Source organism: Eubalaena glacialis, chromosome 7 (genome assembly GCF_028564815.1).
Source record: "Eubalaena glacialis isolate mEubGla1 chromosome 7, mEubGla1.1.hap2.+ XY, whole genome shotgun sequence".
In the NCBI taxonomy this organism is placed as follows: domain Eukaryota; kingdom Metazoa; phylum Chordata; class Mammalia; order Artiodactyla; family Balaenidae; genus Eubalaena; species Eubalaena glacialis.
In genome coordinates, this window is record NC_083722.1 from 112,612,549 (window position 1) to 112,628,169 (window position 15,621).

The 15,621-nt window shown below is 58.6% G+C and overlaps 1 protein-coding gene across 1 annotated transcript; it reads left to right on the forward strand.

Moving 5' to 3' along the window:
• The first annotated feature begins 8,246 nt into the window (after nt 1–8,246).
• Nucleotides 8,247–12,235, forward strand: C7H3orf22 (chromosome 7 C3orf22 homolog). The gene is made up of 3 exons (XM_061197494.1): nt 8,247–8,335; nt 9,377–9,508; nt 11,992–12,235. The coding sequence occupies exons 1-3, from the start codon at nt 8,247–8,249 to the stop codon at nt 12,233–12,235; spliced, it is 465 nt and encodes a 154-aa protein (XP_061053477.1).
• Nucleotides 12,236–15,621: the final 3,386 nt, after the last annotated feature.

A 15,621-nucleotide genomic window follows, 5' to 3' on the forward strand; every position in this document is an offset into this window, starting at 1 on the left:
TACTGAAAGTTCTAGCCAGATCAATTAGGCAAGAAAAAGAAATAACAGGCATCCAAATTTGGAAAGAAAGAAGTAGAACTATCTCTGTTCACAGATGTTACGGTCTTATATGTAGAAAACACTAAAGATTCCACACGCACAGACACAGAAACTGTTAGAACTAATAAATGAGTTCAGCAAATAGCAGGATTTCAAAATCAACACCAAAATATCAGTTGAATTTCTGTATACTAACAATGACCAATCTGAAAAGGGAATTAAGAAAATAATTCCATTTACAATAGCCCGAAAAAGAATTACATTCATAGGAATTAAATTAACCCAAGAGATGAAATAGTCGTACAGTGAAAACTACAAAACGTTGCTGAAAAAAATTAAAGAACACAAGTAAGTGGAAAGATATCCCACATTTCTGGATTGAAAAGCTTAATATTGTTAAAATGTCAGTTATGCCCAAAGCAATCTGTAGATTCAGATTCTATCAAAATCCCAGCAATGATTTTTGCAGAAATAGAAGAACCCATCCTAAAATTCACATGGAATCTGAAGGGACTCTGAATATTCAAAACAATCATGAAAGAGAACAAAGTGGGAGATCTCATACTTCCTAATTTCAAAATTCACTGCAGATCATCAACAATCAAAACAGTGTGGTACTGGCACAAAGAGGGACCTATAGACCAATGGAAGAGAATAGAGGGCCTTGAAATAAAGCCTCAGTATATGAGCAAGGGTGCCAAGACCACTTAACGGGAAAAGAACAATCTTTTCACCAGATAGTGCTGGGGAACCACATGTAAAAGAATGACATTGGATCCTTGCCTAACATCATATACAAACATTAAGTGAAAATGGATCAAAGACTTAAATGTAAAAGCAAAAGCTATAAAACTCTTAGAAGAAAACATAGGGCAAAAGATTCATGACATTGAATTTGGCAATCAGTCTTGTATATGATGAAAGGCCAGGTAACAAGAGAAAAAAGGGACAAATTGGACCTCAGGAGAATTTGCAGTAAAGGACACTAGGACAGCATTTAGAGAGTAAAAAGACAAACCACAGAATGAGAGGAAATATTTGCAAGCCACGTATCTGAAAATCCAGAATATAATATCCAGAATATATCGAGAACTTCCAAAACACAATAACATAAAAACAAACCACCCAGTTTGAAAATGGGCAAAGGACTTTAATAGACCTTTGTCCAAAGCAGATGCACAAATGGCCGATAAGCACATGAAGAGCTGCTCAATGCCACTAGTCATCAGAGAAATGCAAATCAGAAGCACAGTGAGATACCGCCTCACACGCCCATCAGGGTGGCTGTTCAAAAAAAAAAACGCAACAAATGTCAGAGAGGATGTGGAGAAACCGGAACCCTTGTGTGCCATTAGGAGTGTGAAATGGTACTGCCACTGTGGAAAACAGTCTGGCAGTTCCTCAAAAAATTAAAAACAGCATCACCATATGATCTAGCAATTCCACTTCTGAATATACACTCAAAAGAACTGAAAGCAGAGTCTCCAAGAGACGTTTGTCCACCATGTTCATAGCATTATTCACAATAGCCAGAAGGTGGAAGAAACCCAAGTATCCATCCACAGATGAATAGATAAACAAAATGTGGACTTCACATACAATGAAATATTATTCAGCCTTAAAAAGGGAGAAAATTCCGACATGAATTTCATGAGCATGGACGAACCTTGAGGACATTATATGCCAAGTGAAATAAGCCGGTGACAGAACTGGGGATATTGTACAATTTCTCTTACATGAGAGCAGTCAAATCCGTAGAGACAAAGTAGGATGGCGGGGCCAGGGGCTGGGGGAGGGGAAGGGGGAGGGGCTGTTTAACAGGGACAGAGTTTTAGTTTTGCAAAATGAAGAGCGTTCTGGAGATGGAGGGTGCTGATGGGTGCACTTAGTAGCACTGAACTGTACACTTAAAAATGGTTAAGATGGTTATTTTGATCTTATGTGTATTTTACCACAGTTTTTAAAATGCATTTAATTGTATGTGAATTAGGCCTTACTAAAGTTGATTTAAAGAAACAAACCAACAGCAAAAAAAGCCCAAGACCAGATGGCTTCACTGGTGTAATTCTGCCAAACATTAAAGAAACATTAACACCAATCCCCCTCAGAATCTTCCCAAAAAACTGAAGAATAGAGAGCACTTCCTAACTCATTCTATGCGTCAATATCACCCTGCCACCAAAGCCAGACAAAGACACTACAAGAAAAGAAAACTACAGACCAATATCCCTGGTGATTTACAGATGCAAAAATCCTCAACAAAATCATAGCAAAGTAAATTCAACAGCATCTTTAAAGGATTATATACCGAGTGAGTTTTATCCCAGGGTGCAAGGGTGTTTCATAATAAGGAAATCAGTCAACGCAATACACCACATTAATAGAGTGATGGGTAAAAACCACATGATCATCTCAACTGATGCAAAAAAAGCATTTGACAAAATCCAACATGATAAAGCCATATATGAAAAACCTACAAATCGCACCATACTCAGTATTGAGAGACGGAAAGTTTTTTTTTTCCCCCGAGATCAGGAACAAGATAAAGATGCCTCCTTTGCCTATTGCTCATTCAACTAGTCCTGGAAGTTCTAGAGAGAGCAATTAGGCAAGAAAAAGAAACAAAAGGCATCCAAATTGGAAAAGAAGTAAAGTTATGTCTCTTCACAGATGATATGATCTTATATGCAGAAAACCCTAGAGAACCCACAAAAACCGTTAGTGGTAAATGCATCCAGTTTGCAGGGTACGACGGAGAGTGCCTTGGGGACATGGCACAGGGAATGTGACAACACAACCTCAGGGTCCAGCCCCTGCAGTCTGTGCCCGTCCCTCCCAGGACCAGCTCCGCGTGGAATGAATCGGCCCCAAGACCCCAGTATTTCTCAGCCCTCATGTCGCAGCACACCCACAGCACCAAGGCTGTGACCACTTGTGCCCCTAGAGCCAGGTCGTCCTCTGGCTTTGGTGACATCACTCTCTGTGTCTTCTCCGTCTGTGTCTCTGTCTGGTTCGTGGGCATTAAATGTTGACTTGGTCATTAAATGTTGGACCATCTTAACCGTCAGCCTGATGCCCTCTGAACTTCTCCTGCAGCGCTCTGTCCCCTTCGGATGAGTATCTTCAGTTACTGTTGATACACCAGTGACACCCGAACTACCGTCTTAAGGCCAGACTTCACCCGTCTGAATCTCAGATCCAGATGTTTAACTGCCTAAGTGGAGGGACATCTCAGAGGGTCAGACTCAGCCTGACCAAGACTGGACTCGTCGTCTCCCTCCAAGGCTCCGTCCAGTCCCATCTGGGGGCGAAGAAGGAAGCCCAGCATCGCCTTGAGCCCCTCATGGCCTCCATCGCCACCACGCTGTGTTACTTTTATCTCCTAAACATCTCTCAGGCCCGCCCCCTTCCCTCTGTTCTCTTAGCACCTCGCTCCACGGTGCCGCCGTCTGTCTCTCGTGTCACTTACCCCGATGGCCCCCTGGTCCGCCCACTCCCGCTCCTGGCCCCATTCTCTTTGTTCTCCACACAGAGCCAGAGCCATGTTTTCAAAGCGCCGTCTTGTCATCTCTCTCCTCATTGACAATCTGTAGCAGCCTTGGGAAGCCCCGGCGGGCCTTGCTTGGACCCGCTGCCCTCACCAGCAGAGGCCTCCTTTCAGCTCCGCTGCTCGACGATCAGGCTGGAAAGGAGGTGAGGGGCATGAAAAGTGAGGAAAGCTCAGCCCCGCCGCCGGCCCCATGGTTCTGCCGCCTCCCAGGCCAAAGCTCACGTCCCCTCGGTACCGTGACCTCGCGCCAATGGGACCCCTGGAAAGTTCTCACCCCCTCCTCCACAGCCCCAAGACGCAGACACGGAGGCTCCAAGAGGGTCCTGTGTGCCCAGGGTGGCACGGCGAGTCGGGCAGAGGCCGGGCTCTCACCTGGCGCGCCCACAGCCAGCCCAGCCCTTCACAGACCCAACCACTGTGTGAGCTCAGAGGGGCCGACAGTGCCCTGGGCCCCAGGCCGTGCCGATGCTCCCCTGCTGTTCCTTCTAAGCCGTAGTCCGAGACGCCGTGGCCCAGAGAAGAGTCAAGGGAACCTAAATCAGGCTTAAGGGTGTGGACAGCCTGCTGGGAAGTCCGGCTACTGCACAGCCCTGGATGCCCGTGTGGACCCGTCCACCTCCCTCCCAAGCTCCTGGGAGTCTCCTGACAGCACGGCAGTCTCGCCAGACCTCCTCCTCCGTCTCACTCTCCCTCTCTTCTGTGACCGCGAGGTTGGCCCTGCGCGGACCTCTGGACCAGGCTGGTGTCCCAGCCAGCCCTCCTGCCCCCCTGACCGCCATGAGGTGCTGACTCAGCACTGCTCTCCCGGGGACGGGACACCACAGGCCCCAGGCCAGGGGTGACCGCCCGGGCCCGAAAGGCTGCCCCCACCTTAGGGCACGAACAGCTCCAGGGAGGTCCCTGCAGGGCTCCCCTGGGACCAGTCGGCAGCTCAGACCTGCCCTGTCCTGCGTCCCTCCCTCGGCAGGTCCCTCGACTAGAACCCCCATCTCAGGGCTGCTCGGGGGACCCCAGCTGACACGCTCCCTACGTGTTCACTCGCAGATAAAGGCCTGGGACATCAGGGCAGGAGGAGGCCTTGCTTTTTACCCCATTTGCCCCTCTCCTCTACTCTAGTCCCCACTTGGGACACAGGCACCCTGGCCTGGGATGCTCGCCATTGCTTGTCCAGTGGCGACCCTGACGGTTCTGAGCCTGGCGGGGCCTCCACAGGGGAGCAGGCCCCGGAGCTGCACCCTAACCAACCGCCCTCCCCTCCGTTGGCCCAGCCCGATGGTTCCTGGGCTGCGGCTAGGGCTCAGTCAAGGTCAGCCAGAGAAGGGGCTTTTCTGCAGCCAGGGCGAGTTCGCTATTTCTAGGCCTTCCCTTGCGCTTAGTCTGAAGGAGGGCTAGGGGGCTCTGCCACCAAACGTGTAGGTGTGGGTGCTCCCGTCTGGGGTCCTTGAAGCGGGAATGCCCGCCAGCCCAGCCCTCACGCAGCTGCCCCCACGGCCATGCCCCGGCCAGCGGGGCTTCAGGCTGGATTCCAAGCCACGTGGCTTAGTGGCTGCAGTGTCACCGATTGTGACCTCAGGGGCTTCTGATGCTGCAGTGAGCCTGTGGGCCTGGCCCCTGGGGCCCTGGGGCCAGTGCTCACCCGGTGCACGGCAGCCAGGACCATAGCCAGCGACTCCCCCGGCTCTGGCATCATTCAGGCGGCCCGGTGAGTAGCCGGCCCCTTGGGGGGTTCGCTCACCCACTCCTTTCTGGCTGCAGGCTCCCTGCTGGGGGGCTGGCCTTGGGGGTGGGGTGGGCAGTGGCCCTCGCAGCGGCCTCTTCCTGGGCCCTGCGATCCATACCCTGATGGGTGACTGCCGGGAGTGGGGAGGCAGCCTGTGTGGCTGGGAAGGGCAGCCCCAAGTCGGCTTGGGGAGCAGCCGCGGGACGGAGGGCTGCCCGGGACCCGGCAGGGCCCTCCTGCCCTGCGGGAAGCAGGCTCGGCACAGTTTGCAGGGCCAGGCCCAGGGCTTAGGGGGTCTGCAGGTCGCGCCCGGTGGGCGTGGGGTCCCGTCGCCAGCCTCTCCAGGACTGCGCCACGTGGCCTGGACACAGCCCGGACCCCACCTCTTCCCCACGTGCTGGGGGAGGGGGCACGCAGGCCGAGCAGTTCACCTTTTAGAGCCTCCGTTTCCTTACCTGAAAATGGGATGATGGTAATGTGTCCTCCATCAGATGGCAACATTAAACAAGGTCCTGCACGGAGCTCAACAGACACTTCACCTCCTGTGCGGACCCAGCCCCGTCCTGGACCAGGGCCCTCTCCTGGCTCCTCGGGGGAGGGGGGCTGAAAGCTTTACCTGATAGCAAAGGGCTGGGGGCCAGGGCCACGGGCAGGTCCCTGGTGTCCTCGTAACAACCCTGGTCCCACGTCAGAGGCCGCAAAGGCCCCCTAGCCTGTGCTGGTGTAGAGCTGCCCCGTCCACACGGCCCTTTGCCGGCGGCAAGTCCGGGTCAGGAGGACTCCTTGGTGGGGCCCGGCCCCCAGGACGCTGTGCTCGGGGCTCACAGGCCAGGGCTTCCCGCGTGGCCTTGTCCAGGTGCTCTGTGCCCAGTGGGGCCATCCAGCCTCACGGCCAGCACGCTCTGCCACATCGCCGGGGCACCTGCCCCAGGCAGCCCTCGAAGCCCTCCGGGGGAGCAGCCTGGCCCATCTCTCCACTTCTCCCCCAGGAGAGAAAACCCAATCCCCACTGGGACAGCAGCCTCCTTGGGACCCAGACCCCAGACTTGGGAAGGGGCACCTTGTTTCCAGGAGGCGTTTCTCCAGATTTCAGGAGATCCATTATCATGCAAAGTGTTGTCATGGAAACCCAGCTGCTGTGACTAGACAAGGGTTGGGTGGGCAGCCCCAGCCTGGGATGGGGGGTGGGCTTCAGGTCTGAGAGGGAAGGAGGAGCCAGCAGACAGTGGCTGCCCTGCTCCAGAGGGGTGTGGGGGGGCGGGGAGTGATGCTGGGACCAAACGGCCGCCTGCGTGCCTGTGTGTGTGCGCGCGCGCGCGCGCCTCTGCGCATGTCCGCGTGTGCTCGCGCTTGTGTGTGGTCAGACGCGGTGCTGCGGGGACGTGACCAGCCTTCGCCCTCTCCGCCTGGTTCCCGGCGGCTCAGCCAGTCCCACGACGGGGGACAGGTGCGTGCTGCTGTGAGATGCCTTACTTGGGAGCGGCTCCCGCGGCTCGGCAGGGGTGGGAGGTGAGAAGGGGGGAAAGAGGCACTCCACATGGCGTCCCCACGGTGGGCAACTCCGCCCAGCCCTGCCAGGTCCTCCGCGGGCCGTGCTGTGGGGAGCGTGCCCTGGAGCTGTCCCGGTCAAGGGGCCAGGCAGCCCGGCTTTCCTTCCCCACCCCGTCCCTGCGTCGCCAGCGGGGCTGCTTCCAGGGCACTGGCTCCCGGGGACCTGTCTGGCCGGCGCAGTCAGACCCGCCGGTCAGGCACGTCCGTGGGTGGCTGACAGCATCCACACGATCCCCACCTGGAACCAGGGCCTCGGCCAGCGCTTCGGGACCTCCCATGCTGGGAGCCGCCACGCCTGTGGAACACGGGGTGCCGGCAGGTGGCCAGCATCGGCCCATGAAGGTCACCACGTGTGGAGGAGCTGGCTGTGGGGACCACAGTGCAGCCACATTAGCACAGCCGCTGGGGTCAAGGGGCACGTGAAGCCCCAGTGGTCAGGTCTTAACCCCAGCCCTTTTCAGCCCTGCCTTGGGTTACCCTTACTCTTGGGTGCCTTAAAAGAGAACCACTTGTAACTGCTGGGCAGGGGAAATGACCCAGCGACTCGAAAACCATGTGGCAGTTCCCTTTAAAACTAAAAGTTGGCCTCCATCAGCCTGGTGACTGCACTCCTAGGCGCCTACAACAGAGAAACAAAGTCTTATCTTCGTGCAGAAACTTGTACGTGAACATTTGCAGCAGCTTTATTCGTAACACCTCCAGCCTGGGAACTGCCCCGGGGTCCCGTGGGTGACAGTCGGTCCAGCTCAGCTCTGGGCAGGAGTCCCTGCAGACCCAGCCCTGCGACGGCAGGAGGACGCCAGTCTCCAAAGGGTGCCGGCCACACGATGCCACCCGTACAACCCCGTGCAGCCACGTCCTCACACAGACGGGAGCAGATGCGTGGTGGCCGCGGCTGGGGTGCGCTGGAGGGAGGATGTGGCTGCCGGCAGGGGAGCAGCTGGGAGCCTCCTGGGGCCGGTCAGCCGAGCGTCCCCTCAACCGTGGGGCGACACGGAGCCACACACGGCATAGAACCGCATAGAGCTGCACGCACGCTTAAACACACACACGCGTACACCCACTATACACACACGTGTACACCCACACACACTCATACACATGCAAACATACACATGTACACACTACACCCTAACACACTCAGACACACTATACACACATATACACACACACACACACTCACAGAGCAAGCATCCTGGAGCAGGGTGCTGAGGCGGGGCCCGGCTCACTGGCAGCTCACAGCCCTCCCCTCGGCCCCGTCTCCTCGGCAGACAAGGGCGGGCGGTCAGTCAAGGGGAAGCCATGCCGTCCAGGTCCCGACTGGCTCCTCCCGCCTGTCTCCCAGCTGTGGCTGAAGGGCGAACCCCAGCTTAGCCCCCTTCTGCGATGGACGTGAAGGCCCCCATGGGGTCCCACCAGGGTAAGAAAAGTAAGACCAGGACCCAGGAGAAGTTTGCCAGGAAGTTTCCGTACAGGTACCAGACCCTGAGCCCGGACCCTGACCCCAGGCCCTGAGCGTGGACCCTGACCCCTGGCCCTGACCCCAGACCCTGACACCGGACCCTGAGACCAGGCCCTGACCCCAGACCCTGACCCCAGGCCCTAAGCGCAGACCCTCAGCCCAGGCCCTGACCCCAGGCCAAGCCCTGCCTCCCCACAGGCACCCCAGGAACGCACTCTGGGGCGCACAGCTGGAGCGGGGCGGTCCTCTGTCCACAGGGAGCTCCCTGACCAGCTCTGCGCTCCGTGATGGTGGGGGTCCACCTTCGCCCCCATCCCACCCTGAGCCAAGGGCCTCCAGAGAGGGGCCCAGGGCCCCCGGGCACCCCAGGGCCATGGCCAACCGCTTCCTTTGGGCCAGTGGCCCTGTCACCCATTCACAGCACCTGCTCCTGTGACAGTGTGATGGGATCCGGCTGCGGGGGGCAGGGGGAGGGGGCGGAGGGGCAGGAATTTGCAAAGCCCCAGGGCACTCAGGAGCCAGCAGAGGTGGCAGGGTGCTGAGCAGCCAGGCGGGGCCTGGGAGGGAGTGGGAGGACCGATGGCTGCCCCGAGCGGAACCTTCGGGGCATGGCCTCCTCGCGAGCGCCCGCAGCAGGCTGGGCTGGACACCTCACCTCGACCCTTGTTCTGTCGCCAGGCCCCAGACTCTGTCCTGAGGCCCAGTGTGGCAGATGCGCGTGGCAGAGTGGCCCTTACGTGACGCAAGGGGAGGCTTACACCTGGGGCCTGGGGTTCCCAGGGCCAGGCCGCTGCTGCAGGGCCGAGACATAGCTCTGGGCCAGCTGCTGGCCCAGATCTCAGCTCCACTGCTTCCTAGCTGTGTGACCTTGGGCAAGTCACTTAACCTCTCTGTGCCTCAGTTTCCGCATCCATAAAGGGCAGAGCAATACCTACCTCCCAGCATGGTTATAAAGCACTCAGAGCAGTTCCTGGAACGTGGAAAGTTCCAGGCAAGCGAGAGCTATTCCACATGGCTGGGCTGCAGCCCACAAAGATGCTAAGTGCTCCTGTAGGTTTTCCTGGCTGACGGAGACCAACGCGGAGCCCCTGCAGCCCTGGGAGGTCACGAAGATGAGCAGCTCGCTGCGGGAGCAGCTGCCCCTGCAGAAGACGTTGGTGCCCACGAGGTCCATCCCAGTCAGAGGGTGAGTCTCAGGCCAGATGTCACCGGCGCTGCCTGCGGACCGCGCCGCCCGGCCTTCCACCTGGTCCACACACGAACTCACCACGTCCAGGCTGAGGAAACTGGGGCCCCGGGGAGACACTAGAGCCCGTGGTCCCTCCCGTGGCCGGCAGGGCAGCTCGGGCGGGCCTGGCCTCACCTGGGGCCTCGTCCACGGGTGGGGAATCAGGGCCAAGCATGGAGTGGAGGAGAGCCAGCTCTGGGGGTTGGAGGGGCCGGCAGGGGACCCGCACTGGGCAGCACGCACACACACACACGGCGGGGGTGGGGGGACACGTAGCGAAACACCCAGACACCCTGATAAGGACCCGGCACATGCAAACCTAAAGACGCACAGACACACCCACTCACCCTGAACCAGGACTGGCACTCAGGTGTTAGACATAGAAGGGCCTCCCCGCTGCCCCCCAGGACCCCAGCCCCAGGCCCACGGCCCGCAACTCCTCCAGCAAAGAGACGTGAGTGGGCACGCAGGTCCTCAGAGCTGAGGCCGGTGTCTGTTCTGACCCGGGAGGCCCCTGGCTCCACACTCCGTGTATAACCCTGGCGAGTCACAAAGGTGCACACCATCCCCTGAATGGACACCCCGAGAGGCAGCGCACACGTGCACACCCGCACACGCACCCCTACAGAAGCGCAGATGGTCCCCATTCCCCACCCACGCTGGCACAGGCTGTGGTCCTGGGTCTCAGCACCCCGCCCTCACTTGGCTGGAGGCGCCAGCTCCTCTCAGCTGAAAGGCTGCGGGCTGGGGTCACAGGTGTCCCTGGGTCTCAGCTTTTCCTGTGAAGGGGTCAGGCAAGTCACGGTCCTGTGCTGGCAGTCAGGTTGTGCGTGGCCAGGTCCTTTGTGCTGGACGGAGTCTGAGGCCTGCCCCCCTTGGACTGCCCTCCCTCACACCCTGAGCCCCTAGCAGTGGGAAGATCACCAGGTGCTAAAGGCCAGCGCTTATCTGAGGGGTAATGGGAGCCACTGGCGTCTGGGAAACAGGAGTGGGAGGGTGGTCTCACGTGGAGCTGGGGAGGGTGGTCCAATGGGGAGCTGGGGAGCGTGGTCCAATGGGGAGGTGGGGAGCCTGGTCCAATGGGGAAGCTGGGGAGGGTGGTCCAATGGGGAGGTGGGGAGCATGGTCCAATGGGGAATCTGGGGAGGGTGGTCCAATGGGGAGCTGGGAAGCGTGGTCCAATGGGGAGGTGGGGAGCGTGGTCCAATGGGGGAGCTGGGGAGGGTGCTCCAATGGAGGAGGCGGGGAGCTTGGTCCAATGGGGGAGCTGGGGAGGGTGCTCCAATGGAGGAGGTGGGGAGCGTGGTCCAATGGGGAGCTGGGGAGCGTGGTCCAATGGGGGAGCTGGGGAGGGTGCTCCAATGGCGGAGGTGGGGAGCGTGGTCCAATGGGGGAGCTGGGGAGGGTGGTCCAATGGAGGAGGTGGGGAGCGTGGTCCAATGGGGGAGCTGGGGAGGGTGCTCCAATGGAGGAGGTGGGGAGCGTGATCCAATGGGGGAGCTGGGGAGGGTGCTCCAATGGAGGAGGTGGGGAGCTTGGTCCAATGGGGGAGCTGGGGAGCGTGGTCCAATGGGGAGCTGGGGAGCGTGGTCCAATGGGGAGCTGGGGAGCGTGGTCCAATGGGGAGGTGGGGAGCATGGTCCAATGGGGGAGCTGGGGAGGGTGCTCCAATGGAGGAGGCGGGGAGCTTGGTCCAATGGGGGAGCTGGGGAGGGTGCTCCAATGGAGGAGGTGGGGAGCTTGGTCCAATGGGGGGCTGGGGAGCGTGGTCCAATGGGGAGGTGGGGAGCGTGGTCCAATGGGGGAGCTGGGGAGGGTGCTCCAATGGAGGAGGTGGGGAGCGTGATCCAATGGGGGAGCGAGGAGGGTGGTCCAATGGGGGAGCTGGGGAGGGTGCTCCAATGGAGGAGGTGGGGAGCGTGATCCAATGGGGGAGCGAGGAGGGTGGTCCAATGGGGGAGCTGGGGAGGGTGCTCCAATGGAGGAGGTGGGGAGCGTGATCCAATGGGGGAGTGAGGAGGGTGGTCCAATGGGGGAGCTGGGGAGGGTGCTCCAATGGAGGAGGTGGGGAGCGTGATCCAATGGGGGAGCGAGGAGGGTGGTCCAATGGGGGAGGTGGGGAAGGAGGCCCAGTGGGGGAGGGGGGAAGGGGAGGGGGGAGGGTGGTTTCGGGAGGTGGGTGGGGAAGATGGTCCCGGCGGTAGGAGTCCGCACGATGTGGTGGCACACGCTTGGTCCCTCCCAAGATGGGCAGGCATGGGGTCCAGGTAGGGGCAGAGCGCAGGAGGCGTCAGGCTGCTGGATGTCTAGGCGGGTGGCGTTTGGGAGGCGGCGTGTCCGCGCTGGGAGCAGAATCTTGGTTGCGGCCCCGGCAGACTTCTCTGAGGGGGGGTTGGGGAGGCTCCTGAGGGTAAGCGCGGGGCTCTGTGTGGCTTCTCCAGGCTGGGGGCCCCGGATTTCCCTCCACTGTCCAGCCTCCGGCCGCCACCGTCACCACCAAGCAACGTCTGGGAGCTGGTGCTGCTGAGCTGCCGCTTCCCCGGGTCCGCGGCACCCCCCGGCCGATGCCGCCCGCCCCCCCGGGGGCCCCTCCTGGAGCCCGGCTCTGCGCCGCCTGTCTCTCGGCCACCCACCCCCCGGGCGCTCAGGGCAGCGGCTCCGGGAGCTCCCTTCAGGCTGAGGTGACCTGTGGGGAGGCGAGCAGCCCTGAGGAGCCCCGGAAACGTCGCCCCGTGAATACACGCTGCAGGTTCACACCCCTTTGGAAGGTCGTCTGCATGTCCGGCTGTGTGTTCTCATTCATAAAATGGGGCGACGGTCAATTCTGCAGCGTGTGAATATCATTTCCAAGAATTTACCCCAAAGATATGCTCACACGTGTAAGTAAAGATGTTTGGACAATGATATTCATTCCAGCGCTGCAGGAAATAGCAAGTGATTGGAAACCACCTAAATATCCGTTAATGGCGGCTTTAAATTATGCCACAGCTGCACCGCGAAGCACTAGACAGGCATTAGAAAGAAGAAGCAGTCCTTTACATACTGATCTGGAACAATCTGCAAAGGACGTTCAGATATTTTTTTAAAGCACAGCAGAGTGTCTAAAATGCTGCCATCTGTGTATATTAGAAAACGGTGTGTGGGTGTATGTGTGTGCATGTATGAGCGTGCACGTGTGTGTGGGCATGTGTACGTGGGTAACAACTTTTGGGTAGAAAAGCTGGGGACTTGGGGACGGGCATACCATTTTCTAAATGTTTACTGCGTGAACCTAACACCGCATTGTGGGTGTTTTACAACTCTAAAGAGAAGACGTGGGGAAAGGAAGAAGGGCTCCCGCTCGCTGCAGTCCAGCCTGCGGAATCCCCTGGTGTTCGTAGGAGCAGCATATGTGGGAGGGTGACTGCTGAGGATGTAAGGGTTCCCCTCTGTTCTACTAAGACAGGGGCTAGGACGTCATCTTGGAGCCTCAGGAGAGCACTCAGACTGGGACCCTCACTGTAGCCCTCCCCCTGGGAGGGGGGGGTGGGGACCCTGGGGAGGACCAGGGTGGCCGCCCTTAGCAATGTGCGCAGGTGTCCATCTCTTTCCAATAGATGTTTGGTTGTTTCCACTCTTTGCTGTGGTGGGCGAGGCTGCTCTGAGCCTTCCTATCCTGTCCTGTCCCCTGGCACGTTGTCTCCAGAGAAGACTTGCTGGCCAGAGGGCTCCTGAGCACGCACCCTCACCTGCGGGCACCACACTGTTTCCCGAGGGTCCCTCTGCACGTGGACACGAGCAGCTGACAGACAGAGGCTCCTTCAGCCCCACCTCCAGGCTGCACTGGCTGTGGCCCCAGAGCATTTAGGAAACGGAGCTGGAGGGCGCGTGGGGCAAAGCCGGTGGTTCTGCCGTAGAGAAAGCTCAGCCAGTCCCCTGAATCCAGTCATAAAACGTGCTGCTCTTCAGGGCTCCTCCCCTGCGAGTTGTCGCTAAAGAGAGAACGTTTAGGGAGTAAGGAACTATCTGTCGGTCTCGCTGTGTGCTGAGCGTTTGTACTGAGGTCCTCAGAGAAGAAAACAAGCTTTGGGAAGCACCTCACAGACAAACGCGCGACACGCTGCACGTCTGACAGCCGGAGAGGCTGAGCGGGGTTCTCGGTGCAGTCACCCCACAGGCCAGAGAAATGACCACGGTGGCCCGTGTGGCGCATGGGGCGTGCTGCCAGAGTGCAGGTGCAGCCGCCCAGACCTCGACTGTCCTGGTGCCCCGAGTGTGAGCAGAGCCAAACACGCACAGCACAGGGCTGAGGACTCCTAAGGAGAAGGTGGTCGCAGGTGCGGGCCCGCCTTCCAGGAGTTTCTCCTACAGTCACACACGCGTGCGCAGGACCAGGTGCGTGCAAGGACGCAGGTGAGCTTAACTGCCTATCGCTGAGGGACCGGTGAAATGAAAGCAGGTCCGCAGTGGATCCTCCCCAGAGCAGGTCTGCAGACAGGGATGTGGATGCAACCAGTCCAGTTGGGAGGAGGTTCCAGGAAGCGCCACCGAAGGGCAGGGAGGGCCTCCCCGCAGGCACCTGGGGCTGAGTCCCGGGAGGACTCTGCAGTTTCCCACCTGAGGGGCAAACGCTGCAGGGCGGGCCCCCTTCCCCCTTCTTCCACCAGACGGCGCTGATGGCTTTTCCCTGGAAGCAGGCACTTCGAAGGGCGCTCCCTCTGCCTCCCCTGCGGCCGGAGAAGCTTCAAGGCCTGGTCCGGCGGGCAGGCGGGGGGAAGTGGGGCTCTGCCTGGAGACGGAATGTGCACCATCCCTCCAGGCCCAAAGAACCAGGGGTTTATTTTAGCAAACTTTTCAACCATGGAAATAGGCCTCCCAGGAAGCTGCTTGGATGACAAAGCCACAAAATAAAACCGAAAACGGAACAAAAAACAAACCAACACCACAACTACAAAAATCCGGGAAACATTTTCCTGACAATGAAAGCCCTAAAAAGCAAAAGAACACTGAAACTTCTTTTAAACAAGTCTTTGTAAACCAATCCACCCACATCCCTTCCATCCCGGGAAGGTGCTGTCTGGCACCACCCAGTTCTGGAGACTGAGGAACTGGGAAAACGAGACAATGGTGAGCAAGGTAGACGCTTGGGACCTTCAGCTGGTGACCTCAATCCCTTTAGGAACTTGTGTCTGGTTTTAGTAGAATCCCTGATGGGGGTGCCTGATTGAGAGCCCCCTGGGCGCCCTCACGACTTGTCCAGTTCTGCCCATGAGACCCTGCCTCTCTCGGATCGTCCAGTGACCCAGCCGGGACCCCAGCTCTGGGAGGCTGGCTGACAGCCTGTGCTCTGGGAGGACAGGTGTTCTGCCACCAGCCAGAGAGCTCGGAGCAGGCAGATACCCCAAGGCAGGCGAGGGCAGGGCACAGGGGAGGGCCGTGTGGTGGGCTGTGGAGAGTGTGACACAGAGACACGGGGCGCGTGCACTGCTGCCCCACCTGAGGGAGTGTGTGCGCGTGTGATGAGTGCCAGACCACAGCAGGTGCTGAGGGCTGACAGCACGCAGTGTCACGGCAGAGCAGGAGGGTGACTTGTAATTGTGATGCCCCTGGGGTGTGGCTTCTGGATGGAGGTAACTCAGCAAACAGGTCACATCACAGGCTGCGTGGGCGCTGAGTGAGCTTGGAACAAAGCTGTGTGTCATCGGGGCATCGACGGCATGATGTAACAGCGTGTGTGTAGCTTCTGAGGGGGGATCCTCATTGCCAAGCAGCCCAACACACAACACACACACACACACACACACACACACACACCCACCAGGGCAGGAGGCAGCCCGAACCGCAGGGCTTGGCTGAGCTGGTTTGCCTTTAAGCCTCGACCCAGGCAGAGTAAAAGGATAGGTTTCCCCCAAGTGTCACTGTCGCCCCTTGAGCCAGAATGTAGCACCCTCCCCATGGTGTACCCCCTCCCTATCCCACTCCCCACATAACCTCTGGTACCTGTGGGCTGCTGTGAAGGTGACCCAGGCTCAAGATCAGACAACCTCATGCCCCCAGAACAAATGGCAAAATGAGACACAGAAACTCTAAAA